This window comes from Equus caballus, chromosome 6, assembly GCF_041296265.1.
Source record: "Equus caballus isolate H_3958 breed thoroughbred chromosome 6, TB-T2T, whole genome shotgun sequence".
NCBI classification, from domain to species: Eukaryota; Metazoa; Chordata; class Mammalia; order Perissodactyla; family Equidae; genus Equus; species Equus caballus.
This window is the reverse complement of record NC_091689.1, coordinates 51,970,162-51,995,069: the sequence shown is the minus strand read 5'-3', so window position 1 is coordinate 51,995,069 and position 24,908 is coordinate 51,970,162. Positions and strand designations below refer to the sequence as shown.

The following is a 24,908-nucleotide window of genomic DNA, read 5'->3' as shown; positions in this document are numbered from 1 at the left end:
TCACCACTGTTCTTCAGGGTTGTCTCAGAAAGGGGTTGTAGTGCTGCAGCTGTCCACTTTTTTTTTTTTTTAAGATTTTATTTTTTCCTTTTTCTCCCCAAAGCCCCCCAGTACATAGTTGTATATTCTTTGTTGTGGGTCCTTCTAGTTGTGGCATGTGGGATGCTGCCCCAGCGTGGCCTGATGAGCAATGTCATGTCCGCGCCCAGGATTCAAACCAACGAAACACTGGGCCGCCTGCAGCGGAGCGCGCGAACTCAACCGCTCGGCCACGGGGCCAGCCCCTTGCAGCTGTCCACTTTTGAGTGGTGCCTGCATATCTGGCAGAATCATTTGTAAACCAGGCATAAGTCTTTTCATCTTTTGTCAACTGATTGTAGAGAACTCCCTATAGGGCCATAGATGCAGGCTGGGAAAAAAAGGCAGTGTAGCAGAAGCAGGGACCATGGGCATTTACCACTTCTTCATGTAACCTACTTGTGCCTCCGTATTCTGCTTCCATTTGATGATGACTGTTGCTGTTCATGCCCAACTTTATTGCTTAGTGGGTCAGATAACACCCAGTTCATGATGGGCAGCTCAAGTTGCATAGTAACTTGGTGGCCCATGATTAAGAGCTCAGTCTCTGCTAAGGCCCAGTAGCAGACCAAGAACTATTTCTCAAAAGGAGAGTAAGTGAGATGCAGGAGGTGGCAGGGCTTTGCTTCAGATACCTAAGGGCTTGTACTGTGATTTTTCTATAGAGGCCTGACAAAGGCTCCAAACAGCATCCCTATCTGCCACTGACACTTCATGTAAGAGACTTTATAATCATCTTATTTATATTCTCCAGAGGTAGGTGAAGATGTAGTACTCATACAATAACAGGTAAAGACTTTTGTCAATTATATCAAGAAACACAGAGAGCTTCTTGCTTTGGTTGTACAACACCAGCCTCCGGACAGAATAAATATAGAACCCCAAAGTTCATTAGTAGAAAGAGCACCATTCTCCTTTCCAGAAGAAGCAAGATATATTCCTGCAAAAACAAACAGATTAACAAAAGACTAGAAAACCAAATTCTGGGGCATCTCTCACCTGATGGAGAATAGATGTTCCCTACCAAATAGACCAAAACCCAAATTCTCAGGCATTGCTGCTGTATTCGTTTGCTTTTGCTGTGTAACAGATAACTTCAAATTTAGTGACTGAAAGCAACAAACTCTTGTTTATTATCTAACAGTTTTCTGGGGTCAGGAGTCTGGGCAAGCCTTAGCTGTGTTCTCTGCTTCAAGGTCTCACCCAGCTGCAATCAAAGTTTTAACAGTACTGCATTCTCATCTGCAGGCTTGCCTGCAGAAGACTTCAGTGCCGAGCTTGCTCAACTTGTTGGCAGAATTCATTTTCTTGCGGCCCTCTTCACGGGCACTTCATAATGTGGCTGCTTACTTCTTCAAGGCAGGCAAAAGTCTCGCTCACTCAGGGGAGGCCCAGCCACTCTTTGAAAGCTTTACCTGATTACATCAGGCCCGTGAAGGGTACTTTCTCTTTCAAGTAACTCACAATCAGTTGTTTGTGGATCTTACCTATCTGCAAAATCCCTTCATGCTTGCCATTTTCTGCAGGTCAGAAACAAGTCACAGGTCCTGCCCATATTTACAGGGAGGGAACTGTACAGGGTGTTAACATGGGGGAGCAGTAATCACAGGAACCATGGTAGGCTCTGTACACCATAGCTGCCACAAATGAGGAATAATACATTGACAGTGCACCGATTGGAACGACAACCAAACTGGCCAACATTCAAAATCATAAATAAAAACAAAGATTCAGGAAGAAAAGAGAAACATAGAGTTGGTGAAAATCCAATTCTCTTACCCATTAGGACTTGGAGCCTGGAAGAGACATGCCTGGGCTTGAACAGCCCATAACTGACTTTATTTATCTCACACGGTTTAGTTAGTTGGCTCTAGCACATGAGTCCACCTGGGCATCCTCTGGCCATGAAAAGAGTCAAAGCATAATTTTCAAAAAGTTGAAAGCATGAATCTCCTAAAAATATAAAGGCAATATGTCAAAGATTTATTTGACTCATTAATGGGAAAACAGCAAATGGTAAGGCTGATTCCATATCTCTGACTTTCCATCTGGGGTCAGATTCCTCCTGCTTGAAGAGCATCCTTTTTAGAACTTCTATTAGTGAGGTCCTGCTGGAATTTTGTTCATCTGAAAATGTTTATTTTACCCTCGTTTTTATTTATTGTGTTTATTTTTAAAATTAACATTATTGATGTATAATTTATATATAGTATAATATACTCATTTTGAATAGTTTGGTGACCTTTAACTATTGTGTACACCCTTGAAATGATAACCATGATAAAGAATAGAACAAAAGCCACCCATAGGAGTAATATTATTACCTGCATTTTACTGATGATTATACTCCGGCAGAGTGTAGTTTTAAAACAGAGCCCAAGATCAGAAATACATAATGCAGAGAATCTGGGTTTTCCTTCCTGGAAGTCTAGCTCCAAGATCCTCTGCTAAAAACAATATATTGTAAAAATTATCTAACTGAATAAAATCCAAAAGCAGAGGCAGATTCTAACATCTATCAATCTTAAACATATTAAGTAGTCAAAATGAGTTAAACAGAGAAAATAAAACTGAATATTCACACATAGATATGTCTAGTTCTTACAAGGGAAACCACAAGTTCTTTTGAAATTTCCAAGGAATATTTATAAAATGTATGAATATTTTTGTTAAATAATTAATATTTAAATATTAAACTCAAGAGAGGAACTTTATCAAGGCTTAATCATAAGAGATATGTTTGATTAATAGTAAGCTGAAATTCTGAATGAGAAAAGATGGATTTAAACCTAGATGACTTCCCTGAGACTCATTTTCTTCTTGGAAATTGTAAGACAATTATTTCTTTCCATCCATCAGATGTATTGTGTTTGTGTGTGTATGTGCGTGTGTGTCTACTTATCAGCCTGTGAAAAATAAAATTATACATAAATGTTAATCAGCAATCAGCCTTTATGGAATATTGGCCTTACTGAGATTCCCAGGAAAACCTTGATGCTTTGATAGGAAAAGCTTAGATTCATTCTATGCAAATCTGATATTAAAAAAAAATTCCATAGTGATGATGATCCGAGTTATGACCAAGCTCCATATAATAATTTAAATTTCACCATATAATCTATGTAGTGGGTTTTACCATTTTACTAAATGACAAATAACTTTGATGAACACAAATTACAGAAGAGTTAAATAAGGAAAAAAATGCAAAACAATGAAAGAGAATATGTCTTCATTTGCCTGCTAGCAAATGAGAATTCAGCTTTCATTTCAACATCAGTTATGAAATATTTTAGCCTGTAACAAGGGCATAAAGTATATGTATAAGAGATAATTTGAGTTGTTTGGGGAGTAACAATGTTTTTCATGAAGATAGCATTGAGCTCTTCCATTAGCATACCTGATTTTCTCCTGCTTAACAGTGATCACAGAATTTAAGGAAACAAGAACTTTACTGAACATTCAGCAATCAGCTGCACATAGACGTTGAGGTCAGAATATTAAAGGAATCACGACCAGTGGCTTTTTTTTTTTTCGAAACATGATACATTTACTACAAAGTATTTTTTTCCATCCTAGTAATAGTAGAATTTCTTCTAGGAAATTTTGCCAATGGCTTCATAGCACTAGTAAACTGCATTAACTAGGTCAAGAGACAAAAGATCTCCTCAACTGATCAAATTCTCCTGGCTCTGGAAGTCTCTAGAATTGGTTCACTCTAGGTAATATCAATAAATTGGTATACAGCTGTGTTTAATCCAGCTTTATATAGTTTAGAAGTAAGAACTGATGTTTACATTGCCTGGATAATAGTCAATCATTTTAGCATTTCTCAGGGCAAACTTTGGCCATTCCATAATTCTAGGAGAAATATCACTAGGATATACTCTTGACACAGTCATATCATATATGTGAAGTGGAGACAAGGCAGAACATCAAAATTAGATGGCATCTATCACAATAGTTTTAAAAAAGCATATAAAAGATTTTGTAAATTTGTATATATGTACTTTCTATTGTGAATGTTATCTCTTTTTAACAATTTTTTTTTCTAGCTGAGTATTGTATATACAAAAATGGCCTAACTAAAATATTATTTTTAGATATCTTTTCTGTATCCTTTCTAAATAAAATTTTTATTATCATATTACAAACTCAAATAAAATAATAATTGTACAACTTAATGAATATTTCAGTCTAGGGCCTCTAAAACCAGAACCATAGTCAGGTATTAAAATACTTACTTGGGAAGGCGACATCCAGGCAACAATGAGGAGTACATACAGAAATGAGGCAAAAGAAGATGAGGAACAATGTGCTGTGCTGTATTACTCTGTCAGCTGCCACCTCACAATGCATTGAGAGAGAGCACAGTGGTCAGCTTACACGTTCACTAGGCACACAGGTCTTTTCCAGGAGGGTTACAAGGGGGAACCACATGTAACATTAGTCCATGGAAGAGAGAGAGGAAAGGGAATGTATCTTCTCAGCTCTCTCCTGTCTTCTATTACCCATTGGCCGGGGTTTACCCAAGGCAGAACTAACACCTCTGCTCATTTAGCCCTTTGGTAGTCATTTAGAAAGATAGATCCACACCCTATAGTGTGGAGTTCTCCAAAATCGACAAACCATTCAAGTCCAAATAGAAGGACGATCTGGCTCAGGCAGGGGGCTGACCAAAAGAATAGGCGACCATCAAAGGAATCTCAGGAAGCACACAAATTTGTGTCCAGTATAGTCTACCCCTTGTGCTACTCAGATGTACTCATGCCGTCCAGTCATGGCTGGCTTTCTGAATGCATGACCTGTGCAGTTGCACAGGGGCCTCATGCTTGGTTTAATGCTGTGCTCTCACCATTTTGTTTTTAAAACACAGGGTAGGTCTCTGCCAACAAGGTGACGGATTTGCACTAATTCACCAGGGATTTACTCTTCCACTCTGCCGTGGGGCTTGTCAGTGACACACGCAGCGTTCTTGCCTTACAAATGTATCCAACAGCTTTGAATCTGCTGACACATCTGTTGCAATGGGCAGAACAGTGTGGACCACCACAATCTACACCTGCTGTAGAGCCCTCTCTTGCTCTGGGCTCCACTGGAAACCAGTAGTCTTTAGAGAAACTCCATAATTGTGTCGGAGTAATATTCTCAAATGCGCTATATGTTGGCTCCAAAATCCAAAGAGGCCCAACAAACACTGTGCCTCTTTTTTAGTGATAGGAAATATAAGATTGAGTAACTTGCCATATACATTAAAAAGATGTCTCAGCATGGGAACCAGACCATTGGACCCCTAATAACATCACCTATGTTTTAGGTCCCTGAATCTTCTCAGGACTTACCTCTCTTCTTTTAGTATTTTACTCTTGTTTAATTTTATAGTATTTTATCATATTTAAAGAACTTGCCATTTCCTGCTCACAGGTAGCAGTTAATATAATATTATTAATATACTGAATTAGCATAATGTTTTGCAAAACATCAAAAGAAGTGAGAGTAAGAGCAGTGACATAGCCCAGACTTAAAACAGTGAAGTTGTGCTATTGTTCTTACCACATGAAGGCAAATTGTTTTTTCTCCCATAATAGGTATAAGTTAAAAAACATTTACCAAATCAATAGCCACATACAAAATGCCAGAGTCTGGGTTCTGCTCAATAAAGATACCCCATCCTGGAGAGCATCTGCAACTAATGTTTACGGTAATCTGCATTCATCCTATAATCCATTTGGTTTTGGCAGAGGCTATATAAGTTGGTTAATTCAACAGGGATATGATGAGTACCACCATCCCCTGTAACTTTCAAGTTTTTTGTGATGGCAGTAATCAATTCCATTCGATGGAGAATATGGTTATGATTTTTTATTCATTATTTTGCCAGGAGGGGATAATCTCAGAGGTTTCCCCTCGGTCATCCTTACAATAATGTCCCTTACTCCACAAATCAGGAAGTATTATGAGAGTTCTCCATCTCCCAAATCTATCTACTTCAATTATGCATTCAGGAAGGGGTAAATAACTACCAGTCCATTAGATTCACTTTGGCATGGACAAGAGCCAAAGTTCTAGTTAGCATCTGATATTCAAAACATCGCAATGGAGTCTGGTATTCGGGCATCCAGGTACTAGTGTTAGTTAAGGCCCCATACTTAAAAGTTCCAGATTATATGGATACATGCCTTTTCCTCTGGGCACTGTTATCTGGTAAAAGATTGCAGGTCTTTGGGAAAGCACCATGTGAATACATTCTGAATATTCTTGTAGTGGATTTGTAGGATCCTTTATCAAGGGGACTTCGACTCCCCTTCAATCACTGAACGCTGGTTCTCTGAGTTGGCTCAGTCCTAAGAGCTGAGTGATTTTCTACCTCAAAGACTGACTTGAGGAACCAACTCTTCACCTCTATTTCCCTTTGTTGACAAATTACAAAGTCCCTTCAATTACTCACTCATCAACCTGTTCCAATAAGGCTGTTGCTCTCACCACTTCATTGAATCTGACCTTAGCAAAATCACAGTAAGTCTATGTTACCAATGGTGAGGCTTCATCTTGCAAGACTTAGCAGCACTGGGCAAAGCTAATTTGCATTCCAGGACACTGTTCTCTCCTGGTTTCTATCTGTGCTCACTGGCACCTCTACTCAGTCTTCTTTGCTGGTTCTTCCTCTTTTCCCTAAACTATAAATATCAGAGAGCTGAAGGGCTCAGTTCTTGAGTTCTTGACCAGTTATGTTTACTTTGTTGGTTATCTCATCCAGTCTTCTTGCTGATAATGTACACAAACAGTTAAATAGAGATGAATAAGGCTGATTATTCACTTATATATGCATACATATATTTTTACGTATCTCACCATGGAGAACATAGTCTTTTTTTCAAATGTCGAAGTTACATTTTAAAATAACACTACCAAAAATCTAGAGAGAAGAAGGGAGCTTGAATAATATTTTTGTTTGAATTTCTGCTAAGTCAGAGTGATGGTGACCCAGAATCTAATATGATTTTATTTAAAATAGCAATATAGGTATTGATAGATTGATAGGCAGAGGTTATCATTATAGACATAATGGTCTAAGTAGAGAGACACATAGATAGAATTATAGTTGAGTAACCTATTTTTTTGATTACTTGCATTTGGTACTGTCAGCATATAAAACTTTTCAGGAATGAAAAAGTTAAAATGAAATACGTTAACCTCTTCTCTGTACGCCTAAACATAACTTTGACACTGAAATGGATAGAGACACTGCTCCTCTGTCAGGAACTGACTTGTTATTCTGTTTTCTGGATGTAATGTGTGGGAAATTATCCTTGTTGCCATTCTCATCTTGTCTGGGAAAGGTTGTCTTTCTCTAAAAGTTTGTTCGAATGAAAACCTAAAGCGTTTTCAATCCAGAGTGAAAAGGTGGAGTGGTAGGGGCCTCAAGGAGAGCTTCTCTGGGCTGAGTGTGGTCCTTGCTAGGACTAGAGTTCTGCTCTCTTTTCTAAGAACTCATAAAGATTCAGCACTAGCACCACTCCACATACCTTGTCCCAAGGTTGTTTATATGCTGTCTTCTTTCTCAACCTTGTTACCTGGAAACAGACAAGGGGACCTTCCTGTCTTCAATGATGGTATGTTTGTACTTCTGTTCTTTATATTTTTTCCTTAAAATTTGCCTATGCTGGTGCCTTTTATCTTCTCAATATTTTTCCTCTACCCGTAGGGCATTTGCTAAAGTTTTAAGATTTTTTTAAATTCACTTACTTTGCTCAGTATTGCTTCCGAGCGCTCAGGGATGGGTCAACCCTTCACACCTTTATCTTGTCGGCCACCTTTGAAGTTTGTGACACATGACTTGCTGCTTTCTTTGGTAGCTACTGATGAATTTATTTCATTGACTTCTTGCTTACTTTTTTAGCTATTGAAGGAAAACGATTGTGTCATGCTGCTTACTCTCTTGTCTTGAACATCCTTTATCTACATTGGTGCCTGTAGTGAAGGTCATGGAGCACATACTGCTGGCGAGGATGAGGAGATGTGGCTAAAATCTGAAGGTATTTGGTACCAATGGAGAAATGTGCCCTACTGGGCAGGAGAGAGATACAGAATGAGGAGGATTCTTGTTTTATGGATGAACTCATTCAAACTCAGTGATTGCTTTCTGGGACAACAGATAGATTTCTGTCTCTTTTCATATGCACAGAAAAAATATTCCCAAAGTTTACTGAATATTACATTTAATACTCAAAATAAAAACTTGGAAGTACTTTTTAAATAATGTCTTAATAACCATCATATTATTAAGCGTGAGATAGATATATTATAAATGTCAATGAAGACATGAAAAGCCTGAATTATTGGAGTAGAAAGAGAGGGGATTTTGATTCAAATAAATGTATGTGCATGCATGTCTGTGTGTGTCCATGTGTAAAAAGTAAAACGATAAATTAGTGTGATTCCTAGTATTTTGTAGGAAGAGTTTTGGATAACAAATGGATAGACGCCTATGCAAGCCTAAAGTTGAAGTTTTTATAAAATTCTCATTTCCTGCTTTTTGTATTAGAATTTTGTAATGTTACTTGCCCAGAACTCAAGTTGCCAGACTCACATATTTAAATAAGGCAAAAAAGAGAAGACAATGGAAATGAATGTATCTTTATTTGCATGTTAGCAAATGAGAATTCAGCTTTTCCTTCAACATCGACTACAAAAGTCCTCAGCCTCTAGTAAGGCACATAGTATCTTGATGAAATTTCGCTGAGCTGTCTGGGGAAATGCAATGATTTTCATGAAGAAAGCCATGAGCCTATCCGTTGGCAAATCTTGACGTTTGCTGGTTTGACATTGTGCACACAGTTTTTTAAAGAGAGAATAGTATTGAATCTTCAAGAACCAGATATACATAGCATTTTAGATGACTGCATTTAGAAATTTCCAGCAGTGATATTAGACTTTGGATATTCTCTTACAGACAATGGTCAGTGTCGTACAGAGCACACTTACAATCATTCTAAGTGCTGAATTCATAATTGGAAATTTAGGAAATGGATTCATAGCACTCGTGAACTGCATTGACTGGGTCAAGAGGAGAGAGATCTCTTCAGCTGATCAAATCCTCACTGCTTTGGCAATCTCCAGAATTGGTCTGCTCTGGTTAGTATCTATAAACTGGTATATATCTGTGTTTTTTACAGTTTTACTTGTGCCTGGAAAACTGTTAAGAGTGAATAGTATTGGCTGGACAGTGACCAATCATTTCAGCAACTGGCTTGCTACAAGCCTCAGCATCTTTTATTTTCTCAAGATAGCCAGTTTTTCTAACTCTATTTTTCTTTACCTAAAGTGGAGAGTTAAAAAGGTGATTTCAATGATACTGCTGGTGACCTTGGTCCTCTTGATTTTTAATATTGCACTGATGAACATGCATATTAATGTCTGGATCAATGAACATAAAGTAAACATGACCGGCACTTCTAGGATGAGCAACTTTGTACAACTTTCCACTCGTACTTTATTCATTAACACTCTGTTCACTATCATACCCTTTGCTGTGTCCCTGATAATTTTTCTTCTGCTTATCTTCTCCTTGTGGAAACACCTCAAGAAGATACAGCACAATGCCAAAGACTCCAGAGATGCCAGCACCGAGGCCCACATAAAAGCCATGAAAAGCATGATTGCTTTCCTCCTACTATTTGCCATTTACTTTCTGTCTCTTTTTGTGTCAATTTGGAGCTTTAAATTTCCAGAGAGAAAGCAGATCATTATGTTTTGCCAGGTTATCGGAATTAGCTATCCTGCAGGTCACCCATATGTCCCGATTCTGGGATACAATAAGCTGAGACAAGCCTTTCTTTCAGTGCTGTGCTGGCTTAGGTCGAAGATGGAGAATCTTCAGGCCCGTAGACCATTTAGAGATTCATCTTGCATATCCTAGAGGAAAATCAGTTGATAAGAAATTCTTGTATGATATAAATTTATTCTTCCCCAATATTCTTCAATTGTGTGTAACATTGTGAATTTTATAAAGAATGTTTGGAATAAACACTATCCAAATCCTACAATTTAGCAGAATATATACAAGCATTTATAGAATATATATAAGTAATATACATATACACAGAAGGAAATGCATATGGACCACTTAAATATGAGCTATTTACAATAACAAATAATATGAATTTTGTGTCAATCATTAAACTTTTGGAGATTTTAAAGTGAGAAACCTATAATATATGATATATGTGTGTATATTTGTAAGACAGTTACTAAAAATGGAACTTTATACTTTATACACATAACTGTATATTCCTAATCTAGAAACTGTGCCTAAAATTTCAGATTAAAAATGAAGAATAAAATATAGACTATTGGAAATCACATACATTAAATCTATTGTCTCAAATGTAAGACCCAATTTGCAAACAATTTTTAGAAATTCCTCAGAATCATGAAGCTGCTTTATTTCAATTATCTTTTCAATACTATTAGTTTCAATTAAAGAATTCTTGAGTCATATTTATCATTACTAGGAATATATACTTCACATTTGGAAACAAGCTGTACTTCCAATGAAGTTTTAAAATATGGAGCACAATGCTTTTTAATTTTAGTAAGACTACTAAGTCTTGATAGTCCTTTAACCGTGTATAACTTTTTGAGAGACTGGTGTTTTTGTTTTATTTTATTTTATCGTGTACCTCTGTTTTACTTGTGAGTGGAAAACAACTAGGTCATAGGAACAGAAATTTAGAGTAACTCGTGAGTAACCAACATATAATGAGATAAACTTTGAATATGTGTATATGTTATTAATGTTGGTTGTACAGATGAAATGAAAACTAAATAAAATGGGTGAAAAATTTAATATAAATTAAGTCTAAGGCTGAGGTAAAAAAAAAGCAATCATATCGTATGTCCTGTATTCAATATTATTAAATCTTGAATGTGATAGAATCCTTTATCTTTTTAGAAATGAAGAATTCTTTAATATGGCTTACATTCACAAAAAAATCTCTGCAAGTGCAATCTTTGTGTTGGAAATAGATTTTCTTGTTCTGCTAATGTAATTCATTTATTCATTCATTTACTCATTGAACAATTATATGTTGAACATCTTTTCTATATTCCTTTTGATGATATTTTAAGAAGATACATATGCTATAAAATAATAAATGAGCATATGTAGTAGGTAGCCACTAAAAAGAAGGAAGTTATAATATTTATGTACTGGGTAATCAGTATACTTCATAACTTGTTAATACTTCACATGTGCATAATACCATTTTTCTTGTGAAGAAACTGAAGTTCTGAGATATGAAATGACTTATCCAGCAGTGCGTGAAGATGCAAGCACAGAACTAGAGTAACAATCCCCAGGAGAGTGCGGCTGCCCCCAACCTCAGATGAAACATCAACAGGATGAGGCTGCTCACAGACACATCTGGAATCTGGTGGTTAAAGCCTGTGAAAAATATGTAATTTTGGTGATTATTAAATGTTCTTATTTTTTCTATGATATTTGATACCTGATTAATGTGCCTACAAATAGGTAATTGTTTCGTTCATTGAGTTTGAAGCCAGTTGCCTTACTAAACTGTCCCATGTGCTCTTTTTAAAGCTCATTTTCATCTTTTGCAGATAGAAAATATCATCTACATATAATGATTATTTTACTTTTTCCTTTGAATTATTAAGAATCCTTTTTTTTTTTTTGGTGCTGGTTTTTATAATGAAATGGCTTGAACCTTCAAAATGTTACGTAACTATGGTGATAACTGGTATCTTTGTAACTGGAGAGTTTTCTAGTGTTTCACCAATAACTATAACATTGACTTTAGCTTTGGGATAAACACTTTTAAAAATCATCTTCAGAGAGAATTTTTCTCTTCCTATCTTTCTATGTGTGATAGTCTAATAAAACCTTCATGAAAAGTATCAAATGTGTGTTTTATTATTTTATTTAATTTTTGAGGAAGATTGGCCCTGAGCTAACATCTGTGCCCATCTTCTTCTATTTTATATGTGGGACTTTGGCTCAGCATGGCTTGATAAGTGGTGCATAGGTCCATGCCCGGGATCCAAATCAGCTAACCCTGGGCTGCCGAAGTGGAGCACGTGAACTTAACTGCTATGCCAGCGGGCAGGCCCCATGTTCTGTTATTTATGATGATCATATATTTCCGCTCTCTGACCACATAAAATAGTGATACATGTTAGTAGTGGTACACAAAACAACGGTATGTCTTCTAGTCTATGCATAGATTCAATGAAATATCATATATATATTCACATTTATTTGTATTGTAATAAAACTGCAACCATCAAAGGAAAATTAAAATTCAGAAGGTAAGTACAAAGTAATGAGAGGTAATCTCCAAAGGGGGAAATATCAATTTGAATAACATGAGAAATCTTATCAAAAAATCACGTCAGGGGCCAGCACCGTGGTGCAGTGGTTAAGTTCAGTGTGCTCCTTTGGCAGCCCACATTTCGTTCCTGGGTGTGGACCCACACCACTTGCAGGCATCCATACTGAGGTGGTAACCCAAATACAAAATAGAGGAATATTGGCACAGATGGTAGCTCAGCTTGAATTTTCCTTTGCAAAAATAAATAGTAATAATAATAATATGCCAGAAGACAAATGATTCATATTTTCAAAGTGATAAAGAATGTAACTATAATCCTGAACTCTTGGCTAAAAATTTGTTCTGGGTATTGAATTAAATAATATTATTTCCAAATAAAAAAGATTGAGGTTCCTTACTACACACACCTATAATAAATAAATAAATATATATATTATATATATATAATAAATGCTACTAATGATCTACTTTAGCAAGACTATTATGGAATGAATTTTGTGTCCCCTGAAATCCATATGTTGAAGCCCTAACCCCCATTGTCACTGTATTTGGAGATAGGGCCTTTCAGGAGGTAGCTAAGGTTAAATGAGCTCGTAAAGGTGGGACCCTAATGCAATAGAATCGGTGTCCTTATAAGAAGAGGAAGAGACATCAAGAGTCTCAGAGGAAAGACACTGTGAAGACACAGTGAGAAGTCGGCCATCCGCATGCCAAGAAGAGAGTCCCCACCAGAAACTGCCCGCAGTGGCCACTTGATCTTCGACTTCCAGCCTCCAGAACTGTGAGAGAACAAATTTCTGCTGTTTAAGCCACCCATTCTGTGTTATTTTGTTATTGCAGCCCAAGCAGACTAATGCAAAGGCAAAAAATAAGTTAAAAGGAAGGATTGGGATGGAAGGAGCAATGATGAGCAGATGAAATGTTAAAATAGACTGGTAAAATAGCTAAGTGTTGACTGTATATAAATTGTGATGAAACTGATATTTTGTAGTTTGAGGCAAGTTAGTATGAAAATTCTACAAAACATTAACTGCACGCTCAAAATTGCTAAATTTTATTCCATATAAATTATAACTCAATAAAGCTGGTTAATAAAATGAAAAAATCTGCATAACGCATATTGGAAGAGATGGCAAGTGCAAAAGGTTTTTAATACATGCCAAGGCATTTGCCTGTATTGAAAGGAAGCAGTGGTTTAGCTCAGGCACAATTAGAAAAGAAACACATCACATACACTAACAAGTATGTTTTACTTGATAAAGAAAATACTAAAAGTAGACAAACTCCTAAATAGAGAGCTGGGAAAAAGAAACAATATTAGTTCCACCAACCTAAGACAAGGCAGACAAAGAGAAGTGTAGAAGAAAAGAGAAAGCATGACTGAAAACCACAAGTAGGACATTAGAAATGAGTCCAAAGTTATGAGAAATCACTAAATGAATTGTTAGTCGTTAAAAGGGAAAAACACTCAAATTTTAGATTAGTAAACATATATGTATATTTTATATTATTTTGTAATATGTTTTATATAATAAAACCTTACATATTTTTAAATTTATAAATTTCATATATTTTATATATATACATATATATTTTTCATTTGAGGGCGATTAGCCTTGAGTTAACATCTGTGCTCATCTTCCTGTATCTTATGTGGGACATCTGCCACAGCATGGCTTGATAAGTGGTGCATAGGTCTGCACCCAGGATCTGAACTGGGAATGCTGGGCTGCTGAAGCAGTGTTTGAACTTAACTGTTGCACCATCAAAATGGCCCCTATATTTTATATATTTTATCCTGTACACAAGAGTCACACCTAAAAGAAATAAATGAAAAATGGTTGAAAATGAATGAATAAAGATGTGAGAATACAAATGGTCAAGTTCTCCTAGATGCTTTCCAATATTCAGTCTTTCCTTCTAGGTTAGTGACAGAACACTAATATTATCTTGTGCATCTTGGTGTCTAAACTGCTTAACTTTGGACGTTTTTGTTAGATGAGCGATAGATAAACTTCCATCCACTTAAATCACTAGTATGTTTTTACTCATCTATTTAGCTTTGTAATATGAAGCTCAATTCTGAACTAAACTACCAACCAAACTAAAGTGAGCAACACTAATATCAAAGAAATAATTTTTAAGGTAAAATTCATCAATATTTAAAGAGAGATATTTAAACTAATAAAAAGAAACAATAAACAAGAGACAATAATTAGGGGCATGAGTGCTTTTAAAAATATAGTACCAAATTAAATAAATCAAATTTTAAAAAATGGACCAAACCCTACACATCAATATATGTGAAAATATTAAATATTTCACAGGCTGATAGATCAAGTAGAATTTATAATTATAAAGAGGATGTGAGTAACACAATTAAGTTTAATCTAATAGAGTTTAATCTGATAGAGTCCTGTATAAACAGAGAATGCACAATCGTTTCAAAGAAACATTTATCTTCTGCATAGATCATGTAATAGGCCAAAAAAATTCTCAATAAATGAAAAAGATGGCTACAACACAAAATATATTCTGTAATCATCACAATTCAATATTTTAATTAAACAATAGTAATAGTAATCATAATAATAATAGTATTGATATTCCATAATCTGGAAAGTAAACTACTCATTTATTCAATCATAGGTAAAATAAAACAAAACGAAAAAATATGTTGGAGTAAATCCAAAATTTGGAAATGAAAAAGAACAAAAGCACTATCTAAGTGGAATCTTGAAAATTTCAGCCTAAGCTGGAAAATTAATATGTATGAATTCATTTATTTAAAAAAATGTTAAAAATGATTAATGGGTCAATTATTTAACTCAAGAATACAGAAATGTTGAGAGGTTAATGAATATATGCGGAATAAGCCAAATGCCATAGTGCAATGAAAAGAAAATGCAGATGCAAATGAGCATGAAGAATTAAAGGGGAAACAGATTGTGAATAAACATATTCTAGAACAAATATGCTGCTGCAAATTCTCAAGCACTGGGTTAAATATACAATACCAGCCCTGAAGTCTCCTCTGAAGGCACTTTGGCCTGAAATACATTAAGGATACAGGAGAAAACACGTGAACATGATGTCACACTTCAAGTCTTTGTCAATATGTAATTTTTTAATACTAAGCAAAATATTGATGGCAGGTGTTAGAGGATCTTTTATTCCCTATGCTCAATGAATTTTCATTAAATGGAAAAAAGCAGTAAAAAAAAAATTAGAGGCTGGCCCCATGCCCCAGTGGTTGAATTCACGTGATCTGCTTTGGCAGCCCAGAGTTTTGCTGCTTTGGATCCTGGACATCGACCTAGCCTGGATCATCAAGCCATGTTAAGGTGGCGTCCCACATAGCAGAACTAGAAGGACCTACAACTAGAATATACAACTATGTACTGGGGGGCTTTGGGGAGAAGACCAACAAAAGAAGAAGAAAAAAGATTTACGACAGATGTTAGCTCAGGTGCCAATCTTTAGGATAAAAAAAAGACATAAAAATGAATGACAAAATACATGTTAAAAAATAGAAAAAAGTTAAGAATAGAATAATGTTTACTTAGTTTTATTGTATATAGAAATTTATACTCAATGCTCTACATGTTTTATCAAGTATAATTTTGAACACAATTATACCACATTTGGTGCATAGGGAACCAGGAACAAAAATGGTTAAGTACCTTGCCCAAGGTCACACAGCTAGAAAGTGGAAAAAATTGAAATGTTAGCACAAGCAATCTGATTCCTAAGCTTGCATTATCAACTAGCTTATAATCTGAATATAATAATGAGAGAGGAAATTAATGAGAGAAAATTAAAATAAAATATAGATGAGGTTAAAACCAAAGGATTCTTTGTGAAAATCAATAAACAGACCAAAAGCAAATACACAATATTAGAAACATAATAACTGTACATAGTAAAACAGGAAGTGGTTTATATAAGCACAAATTTTCAGCAAAAAATTCAGGTAAATTGGATATTTTTTAGTGCTTGTCTCAGTAGTGCCACAGCTTCTCCAGTGCCAGGGTCCTGAGGTGCATCTGCAGTACCCTCAGCACCTTTTTCCAGCATGCCTCTGGAGCAGTTTCACAGCAGAGCACCTCATAAGATATCTTTCAGTGAACAGCTTTCCCAACACGCAGGAGGTAGATTTCTGGCAAGGTCTAGACAGTGGATTTCTAGCATTTTCTGGTGACACAGCTCTGTGAGCCATAGCCGTCCCATCTTCAACAAGGTCTGGTTCTGAGCATGAATGAGTGGAAGGTTTTCCTTGGGCGCCACATCTTAGACCCAGGGAGAATGACTCTTCCTTATATCTTCTATTTCTGTATTCTGTAGAGGCCTCTTTACTTCTTTCTATCAATCCCTCAGGACTCCAGTCCTCTGTCACAGTTAATCACTCTTTATGTTAAACTATTCCTCATCAAATTTCTATGTGGTGAAAAAGACAAAACAGATTTTTTTATTGCAGACAACATGTTTACCTACAGATAATTCACAAAGTAATAAATTTATCAAATAAAATAAGTTTAGCAAAATTGCCAAAGTATCCATGCATATCCATTCACCAGTAAAAACTAATTAGAATATGACATTTGAAATTGAACTTTTCCACAGTTGCAATAAAAACTATAAGGTACCTGGAAATAAGTCTCCAAAGTAATACATCATATATTATTGAGACATTTATTAAATTGTATTGAAGAGCATAAAATAAGATTTAAACAAATTTAATAGATACCATATTCTTGAGAAGATAGAATCAATTTCCTAAGATAGAAATGGTGTCCAAATCCTTGTGCCCAATGCAATTCCAATCAAAATCACAATGGAATTTCAGGAATATTTGTAAAATTGCTGAATATTTTAATTAAATAATTAATATTTTAACATTACATAAACTGAAGAGAAAAATCTTTGTTACAAAACTAAGTATGAGAGATATACTGGATAAATATTAAAAATGGCCTGAAAACCTGATGTAAGAGAAGAAGATTTAAATCTAGATGACCTCCATGATATTCACTTTCATTTGGGAAATTATAGGACAATAACCTGTGTCCTACATTTCCTTAGAATTTTTCAGGAGACCAAATGAAATGTGTACGTGGTGTGTTTGTGTGTGTGTGCGTGTGTGTGTGTGTGTGTTTGTGTGAAGACAATAAAGCTGTTTATAAGTACTGTTTATCAGCACTCAATTTTAGAGAGTGTTAGCTTTCCTGAGGTTCCTAGGGGAACTGGGAAGTTTTTGATAGGAAGAACTTGGAAAACTTATGGATAAGTTCCTTTAAGTCTTTCTACGTGGATCCAACATTTTTGCTAAAATATTCTTCATTGATAATGATCTATTAGGGTCATCACTACATGACTAAGATCCATCTACCAATTTAGACATTTGCTGCACGTTCTATGTATTAGATTTTAAAATTTTACTAGCTAATGTCTAAGCTTGATGAATCCAAGTTATGTAGAGGTTAGGAAAGGCAAAAATTGCAAAACAGTGAAAGAGAATATGTCTTTATTTGAATGTTAGCAGATGAGACTTTAGCTTTCATTTAAAAGCCAGCTATGAAATATTCTAGCCTATGGCAGACACACAGTGTATGAACAAGATTTCGTTTAACTTGTTTTGGGATTGTTTTTCATAAAGACCGCTTTAAACCCATCCATTAACATATCTTGTTGTTTTCCTGCTTGACGTTAACCTCAGAATTTAAAAGAAAACAAGAATTTTACTGCACATCCAGAAACTAGGTTCTTGTGGAATTTTAGGTCACGATATTAAGGAAGCATGACCAGTGATATGAGGCTGAGCACTTTTTCCCCCAAGGCATGATAAGTTCACTACGGAGCATTTTTTCCAACTAGCAACTGAAGAATTTGTTCTAGGAAATTTGGCCAATGTCTTCATAGCATGGGTGCATAGAACTGCATTGACTGAGTGAAGAGACAAAAGATGTCCTCAGCTGATTAAATTCTAACTTCTCTGACAGTCTCCAGGATTGGTCTACTTTGGGTAATATTAATAAATTGGTATTCAATTGTTTAACCCAGCTTTACATAGTTTAGAAGCAAGACTATTTATATTGCCTGGTCAATAACCAACCATTTTGGCATCTGGCTTGCCACTAGCCTCAGTATATTTTATTTGTTCAAGATAGCAAATATCTCCAGCTTTATTTTTCTTCACTTAAAGTGGAAAGTTAAAAGAGTGGTTCCCGTGATACTGTTGAGGACTTGGATCCTTTGGTTTTTCATCTAGTAGTGGTAAGCATAGATGACAGTATGTGCATGAATGACTACAAAGGATGCATCACTCGGAAGACCAAATTGAGGGACATTTTACGCCTTTCCAATTTAAGTATATTCACCCTAGCAAACTTCATACCCTTTATATGTCACTGACATCTTTTCTGCTGTTAATATTTTATCTATGGAAACATCTTAAGAAGATGCAGCTCAATGGCAACGATCCCAACATCCCAGTACCAAGGTCCACAAAAGAGCCATGCAAACTGCAGTCTCCTTTCTCTTGCTATATGCTGGTTACTTCCTGGCTCTAGTTATCTCAGTTTGGAGTTCTAATAGGCTGCATAACAGACCACTCATTTATCTTGATTTCAGGAAAGGAGAAGATAAGACAGGCCTTTCTGTCATTTCTGTGGCAGCTGAGGTGCTGGCTGAAAAAAAGAGAAGTAAGTGGGCCAGTATGTGTCTTCTAGCAAGAAACAAACTATCAGTCTTTATAAGCTTTATATATATGTGACAATAAATAATAATGACTTGATGGTACAGATAAGGAAGATTAAATTTAATACAAGTAGGTAAAAAGCTTACGAAATTCAAGTTGTAGAAGAAGCATGGAGAAGAAAAAAGCATGGAGAAGAAAAACCGCAGCCATGAACTGTGGTTAACGATGTTAAAATGATTTTTTATGTTGAATTCTTATTACGGAAAACCCATACAAATTCACATGTGATGAGGTATTTCTTTAAGGCTTACTTTCCATGAGAAATTTCTTCAACTTGAAGGCTTTTTGTTTGGTGTGACTTAGTTTGCTTTTCCAGTCCTACTTTCTTTTCAGATTCATTTATTTGGAGACATTAAAATAAGAAACATTTAAAATATGTAATGTGAACATATACATTCATGAAACATTTGGTTACTAAGCATAAAAGTTATTTTTACTTTGCACTCTATATACTTCATAATCTGTTAATTCTCTCATACATATTAAGATAAATTTATTTATAATGCTCATCTTTAATAATATGTCAGATGTTAACCTCTAGTTTGGGAGTGGTTTATTGAATAACTTGATTTAATTGGCATACTGGATTTTTATGGAAAGTGATCAAGAGTAGATATTCTGAATAATCCCAAAATTATGAAATAATTTTAATAAAGATTAAAAAATGATGCTTATGTTCACCAGGATCTATATATAAGAATATTCATAACAGCATTATTATAGGAGTATATTCCGTCAACAGTAGAATGGATGAATAAAATGTGGTAAATTCATCTAGTTGAACACTATTAAACAACAAAAATAAATAAGCTACAATTTCATACCACCACACGGATAATTGCTTCACATAAATACAATTTTAAATAAAAGGAACTAGAGTCTCCCCTCCCCCCAAAACAACCCCCACATAAATGATTTCACTTTCCTGAGAACCAGAGTTAGGCAAAAATGAAACTATAATATCTAGAAATCATATTTATTTATGTAGCAAAACAACAAAGAATATTACGGAAATTACTTCCACAAAGGATGGTGGTTCTGTTTGGGAATAAAATAGGTGGAGTGGTCAGGAAGGGGCATGCAGTGAGCTTCATTTTTTTTTTTAACCAGTGTCCAATTTAGAAGAATGTATTAAACTAAACATCCTCTTCCTCTTTATCATAGCTTCTTTCAAAAATGTTGTCACTATTATTAACTACTTTATTCTAGAAAAATGTATCATATATTTTGCTTTTGCATGTATTAAAAACCCCATCAGGGACTGGACCAGTGGCATAGCAGTTAAGTTCAGGTGCTCTGCTTTGGTGGCCCAGCGTTTGCCATTTTGGATCCTGGGCACAAACCTACACACCACTTATCAAGCCATGCTGTGGTAGGCATCCCACATATAAAATAGAGGAAGATGGGCATGGATGTTAGCTCAGGGCTAATCTTCCTCAGCAAAAACAGGAGGACTGAGGGCAGACATTAGCTCAGGGCTAATCTTGCTCAAAAAAGACAAAAAAAACCCCATCATACATTGTTATTATTTTTAAACAATCATATTCCACAAGACAAATAAAAAGAAAAAAAATCTTACATGTTTACCCTTGTGGTTAGCCATATCTGATGCTGTCATCAGATATGACAGCATCTTTGTATAGATTCCTATTTCCATCTGGTATCACTTTCTTCTTGCCTTGAGGATGTCCTTTCAGATTTACTGTAGTGTATGTCTGCTGGTGATAAAGTCTTTTTGCTTTTTATGTCTGAAAAGGTCTTTATTTCTCCTTCAGTTTTGAAAAACATTTTGCCAGAGTATTTTAGGTTGAGACATTTTTTACCTCTTCCAGCACTTTCAAGATGCTACAGTAGATTCTTGCTTACACTATTTCTGAGTAGAAATCTTCTACCATTCTTATTTTTTTCCTCTGAACATAACATTTTTTTCTCTGGCTGCTGTTAATATTTTCTCTTTAGAACTACTTTTGAGAGAAATTTCATTACGATGTGACTTGGTTTAGCATTTTTTTTTGTTTCTTGTGCTTGGAGTTATTGAGTTTCTTGGGTTTATGGTTTTATCATATTTGGGAAAATTTTGCCCATTATTTCTTCTCCTCAGCCCTGCCTTTTTGATCACTCTAATTACACATCCATTAGGCCTCCTGAAGTTCTCCAAAGATCAACAATGATGTTTTTGTTTTTCAAAGTTCTTTTTCTTTCTATGCTTCATTTTGGATAGTTTCTGCTGCTATGTCTTCAAGTTTACTAATATTTTCTTATGCAGTGTCTAATCTACAGTTAGTCCCATCCAGCGTCTTTTGTTCTTAATCTCAGATATTGTAATTTTAATCCCTAGAAGTTCAATTTGGGTCTTCTCTATACCCTCCTTGTATCTTAACTTTTTGGACATGTGGAATAGAATTATGATAACTGTTTTAATGTCTTTGTGTGCTAACTCTAAAATCTGTGCCAATTCAAATTTGGCTGTGTTGATTTTTCTTCTCATTTTGGGTTATATTTATTGCTTCTTTGCAGACCTGATAATCTTTGATTAGATGTCAGACATTGCGAATTTTACCTTGTTGAGTACTGGATATTTTTGTATTCCCATAGATATTTATGAGCTTTGTTCTGGGATGCAGTTAAATTACTTAAAATCAGTGTGACACTTTTGGGTCTTGCTTTTAAGACTTGTTAGTCAGGATCAGAACAGTGTTAATCGAGAGCTAGTTATTCCCCACCAATGCGGCAAGACTTTTATGTGTATTCTGCTCAGTGCCCTGTGAAATATGAGGTATACCAGTGTCTTATTCCATTGAAATTGCAGAAACAACAACAGCAAAAATAGGCTGGGTGGCTTATGAATAACAGAAATTCATTTTTCACAGTTGTGGAGTCTGGGAAGTCCAAACTCAAGGAGCAGGAAGATTCAGTGTCTGGCGAAGGCCCATTTACCTGTTCATAGATGGAGGTCTTTGAGAGTCCTCACATGGCAGAAGGGACAAGGGAGCTCTTTTGAGTCTCTTTTATAAAGACACCAATCCCATTCATAAGGGCTCCACAATCATGAGCTAATCACCCCCCAAAGATCACTCTTCTAAGTTAAATTACGTTGAGAGTTAGGATTTAACATACGAATTTAGGGGGAACACAAACATTTAGTCTATAGGCCTGGGCTATAGCTAGGTTCTTATTCCTGCATCGTGCCCTGAAACTTTCTCAAGGCCATCTTCTTGGGTAATCATAAGTCTCACGTTATTTCTTTCCCATCTCTCAGGGATTAGTGTCCTTCATTCCCTGATGTTTAGTGTCTTGAAATCTGTTATTTCATATATTTTCTCTGATTTTTAAATTTTCAGATAGGAGGGTAAATCTGGTCCAGATTATTCCATTTTTGTGAGAAGTGGAAGTTCCTAAGCCAAAGTTCTTTGGATAACTTTTAGTTTTTTTATTTGAATCTCTTCTTTTTAAAAAAATCATTTAAAACTCAATGAAGTTAATTATTTATCTACTAATTAGTAATTATTTTGCCATAAAATACCTCCTTAGAGACAATATTCTTTACTAATAAATTTCTTATTTCAGTTAAAATATAAATAAATAAATAAATAAAACTACTATGAGAATTCATGTCAAGTAGTTGCATGAGGATATGATCTCGTTTCTCTGGAGTAAATACCAAAAAATGGAATGTCTGAATCATAGAATACATATTTGTTTAGCTTTTTAAGAAACTATATATCTTTGCTTCAAAGTAGTTGTGTCATTTTATATTCCCACCAATCCACATATCCATCAACAAGTGAAAGGATAAATTAATTTTGGTGTTTTTCACACAATGGAGTACTACTCAGTGATAAAAAAGAATGAACTATTGACATATGCAGAAATGTGTATAAATCTTACTATAATTATGCTGAGTGAATTAGACTTCTAGCCAGACGAAAAAGAGTATATGATGTATGACTTCATTTACATTCTAGAATATTGAAACTAATCTACAGTGAGAGAAAGTGGTTGCCTGGGAATGGTCTCGGGGGAGTGGGCAGTGAAGGATGTGGAGGAGTAGCAAAGAAATTACAAGACATGAGGAAATTTTGGGGGTAATATGTATGTTTGTTATTTTGATTAAAGTGTTGGTTTCACAGATATATAAATATGTGACACTCATCCAATTGTACACTTTAAGTATGTGCAGACTATTGTATCTCAATTAGTATTAAAAACAGTTCAGGAGGAAAACTACACACAGATATGTCTTCTGAGAAACTTTCTCTTTAATACTTTTGAAGAGTTCAGTCTTTTCACTTTCCTTTCCCTTCTGTGTATTGGCATCCCAGACCTTCTGTTAATTGGGATATGATGTATGGAAAATCTCCTTTTTGGCTTGTGTACCTTATGTGAAACTGGTTTGTCTTTCCACAAGGCCTACTTTTTGAATGCAGAAGGCTGTAGGTGTATATGTGTGTGTGCACATATATGCATGTTTGCATGCATGCATGCTTGCATGTGTGCGTGTGATAGGGGGATAGAAGAGTAGCCACAGAGAGCTCCTTTGGGGTTAGTCCTACCTTTCTTGTGATCTAGGTTCTGTTTCATCTTCTAAACTCCCATGAAAGCCCAGTTTTAAAGCCCACTCCATTATCTTATCTTTGTTTACACTTTTGTGGAAGTTGGTGTGTTCCTCAAATTCAGCTCAATGTTCTGAAAGATGCCAAACCTGGAATACCCATCATACTTTTGCCTAGGTGGTGTGTTGGGGTTTCTACTCTTGAGAATTTTTCCTTGAAATTCCCCATTTTTGCCTTTCTAACTCTTCAATTTAGATTACTCTAAATTAGAGAGTAATATTGACAGTTTTATAGGATTTTCTTGAGTACTTTATTGCTTCAATATTGTTTTTTGAAAGTTAGTAAGAATAAGTATTATGATTTTACTCCACCACCTTGTTTAGGAAAGCTATAAAATTACTTACTTACATTGGAGTTTGATTTGACAGTCAGAGAGCAGATGTTGCTGGAGAGATGTAAGAACAAGCTGAATAAAATCCAAAGGTCTTTGATAGGGGAGTGGGTATTACTGAGTGGTGGAGAGGCACAAAATGAAGACAATGCGTGCTCTGCAGATGAGCCTCTCCTCTTCTCAATATTGCCCATATCTGGCTTTAACTGAGAGACTGCTTTGTGGGATAAAGGGAGAGTTCAATCACTTCTTACAAGCCCTGTAAATGGTTCCCAAAGTTTGCTGAATATTTTCAGTTGAGTATTAAATAATATCAAGTGTAGTCATGTTTTAAAGATATCTTGATATCTAATATTATTTTCAACATCAAGAGAAGCTTAGTGAATGTTAATGAAGGAATGAAAGTCTGAATTATTAGAGAGATAGGCAAGAGGTTTTGAATCCAAATGATTTTCCTAAGCCTTATTTTCCTATTGCCAAAAAGAAGACAGTCATGGGGCTGGCCCCGTGGCCGAGTGGTTAAGTTCACGCACTCCGCAGCAGGCGGCCCAGTGTTTCGTTGGTTCGAATCCTGGGCGCGGACATGGCACTGCTCATCAGACCACGCTGAGGCAGTGTCCCACATGCCACAACTAGAAGAACCCACAGCGAAGAATACACAACTATGTACTGGGGGGCTTTGGGGAGAAAAAGGAAAAAATAAAATCTTTAAAAAAAAAAAAAAAAAGAAGACAGTCATTCCTGCACAACAATCCCACAAGGTTTCTGCGTATGGACAC

At 35.6% G+C, this 24,908-nt stretch overlaps 1 protein-coding gene and 1 pseudogene across 1 annotated transcript; both read left to right on the top strand.

The window, feature by feature from the left end:
* Positions 1-9,031: 9,031 nt before the first annotated feature.
* On the top strand, positions 9,032-9,994 carry LOC100065543 (taste receptor type 2 member 14-like). The gene has a single exon (XM_005611040.1). The coding sequence runs from the start codon at positions 9,032-9,034 to the stop codon at positions 9,992-9,994; it is 963 nt and encodes a 320-aa protein (XP_005611097.1).
* An 8,272-nt stretch (positions 9,995-18,266) lies between these two features.
* Positions 18,267-19,200, top strand: LOC100146905 (putative taste receptor type 2 member 33; annotated as a pseudogene).
* Positions 19,201-24,908: the final 5,708 nt, after the last annotated feature.

What these genes read in the sequence shown, in the direction of transcription:
- LOC100065543 (XM_005611040.1), top strand. Translation starts at nt 9,032, where the DNA reads ATGGTCAGTGTCGTACAGAGCACACTTACAATCATTCTAAGTGCTGAA.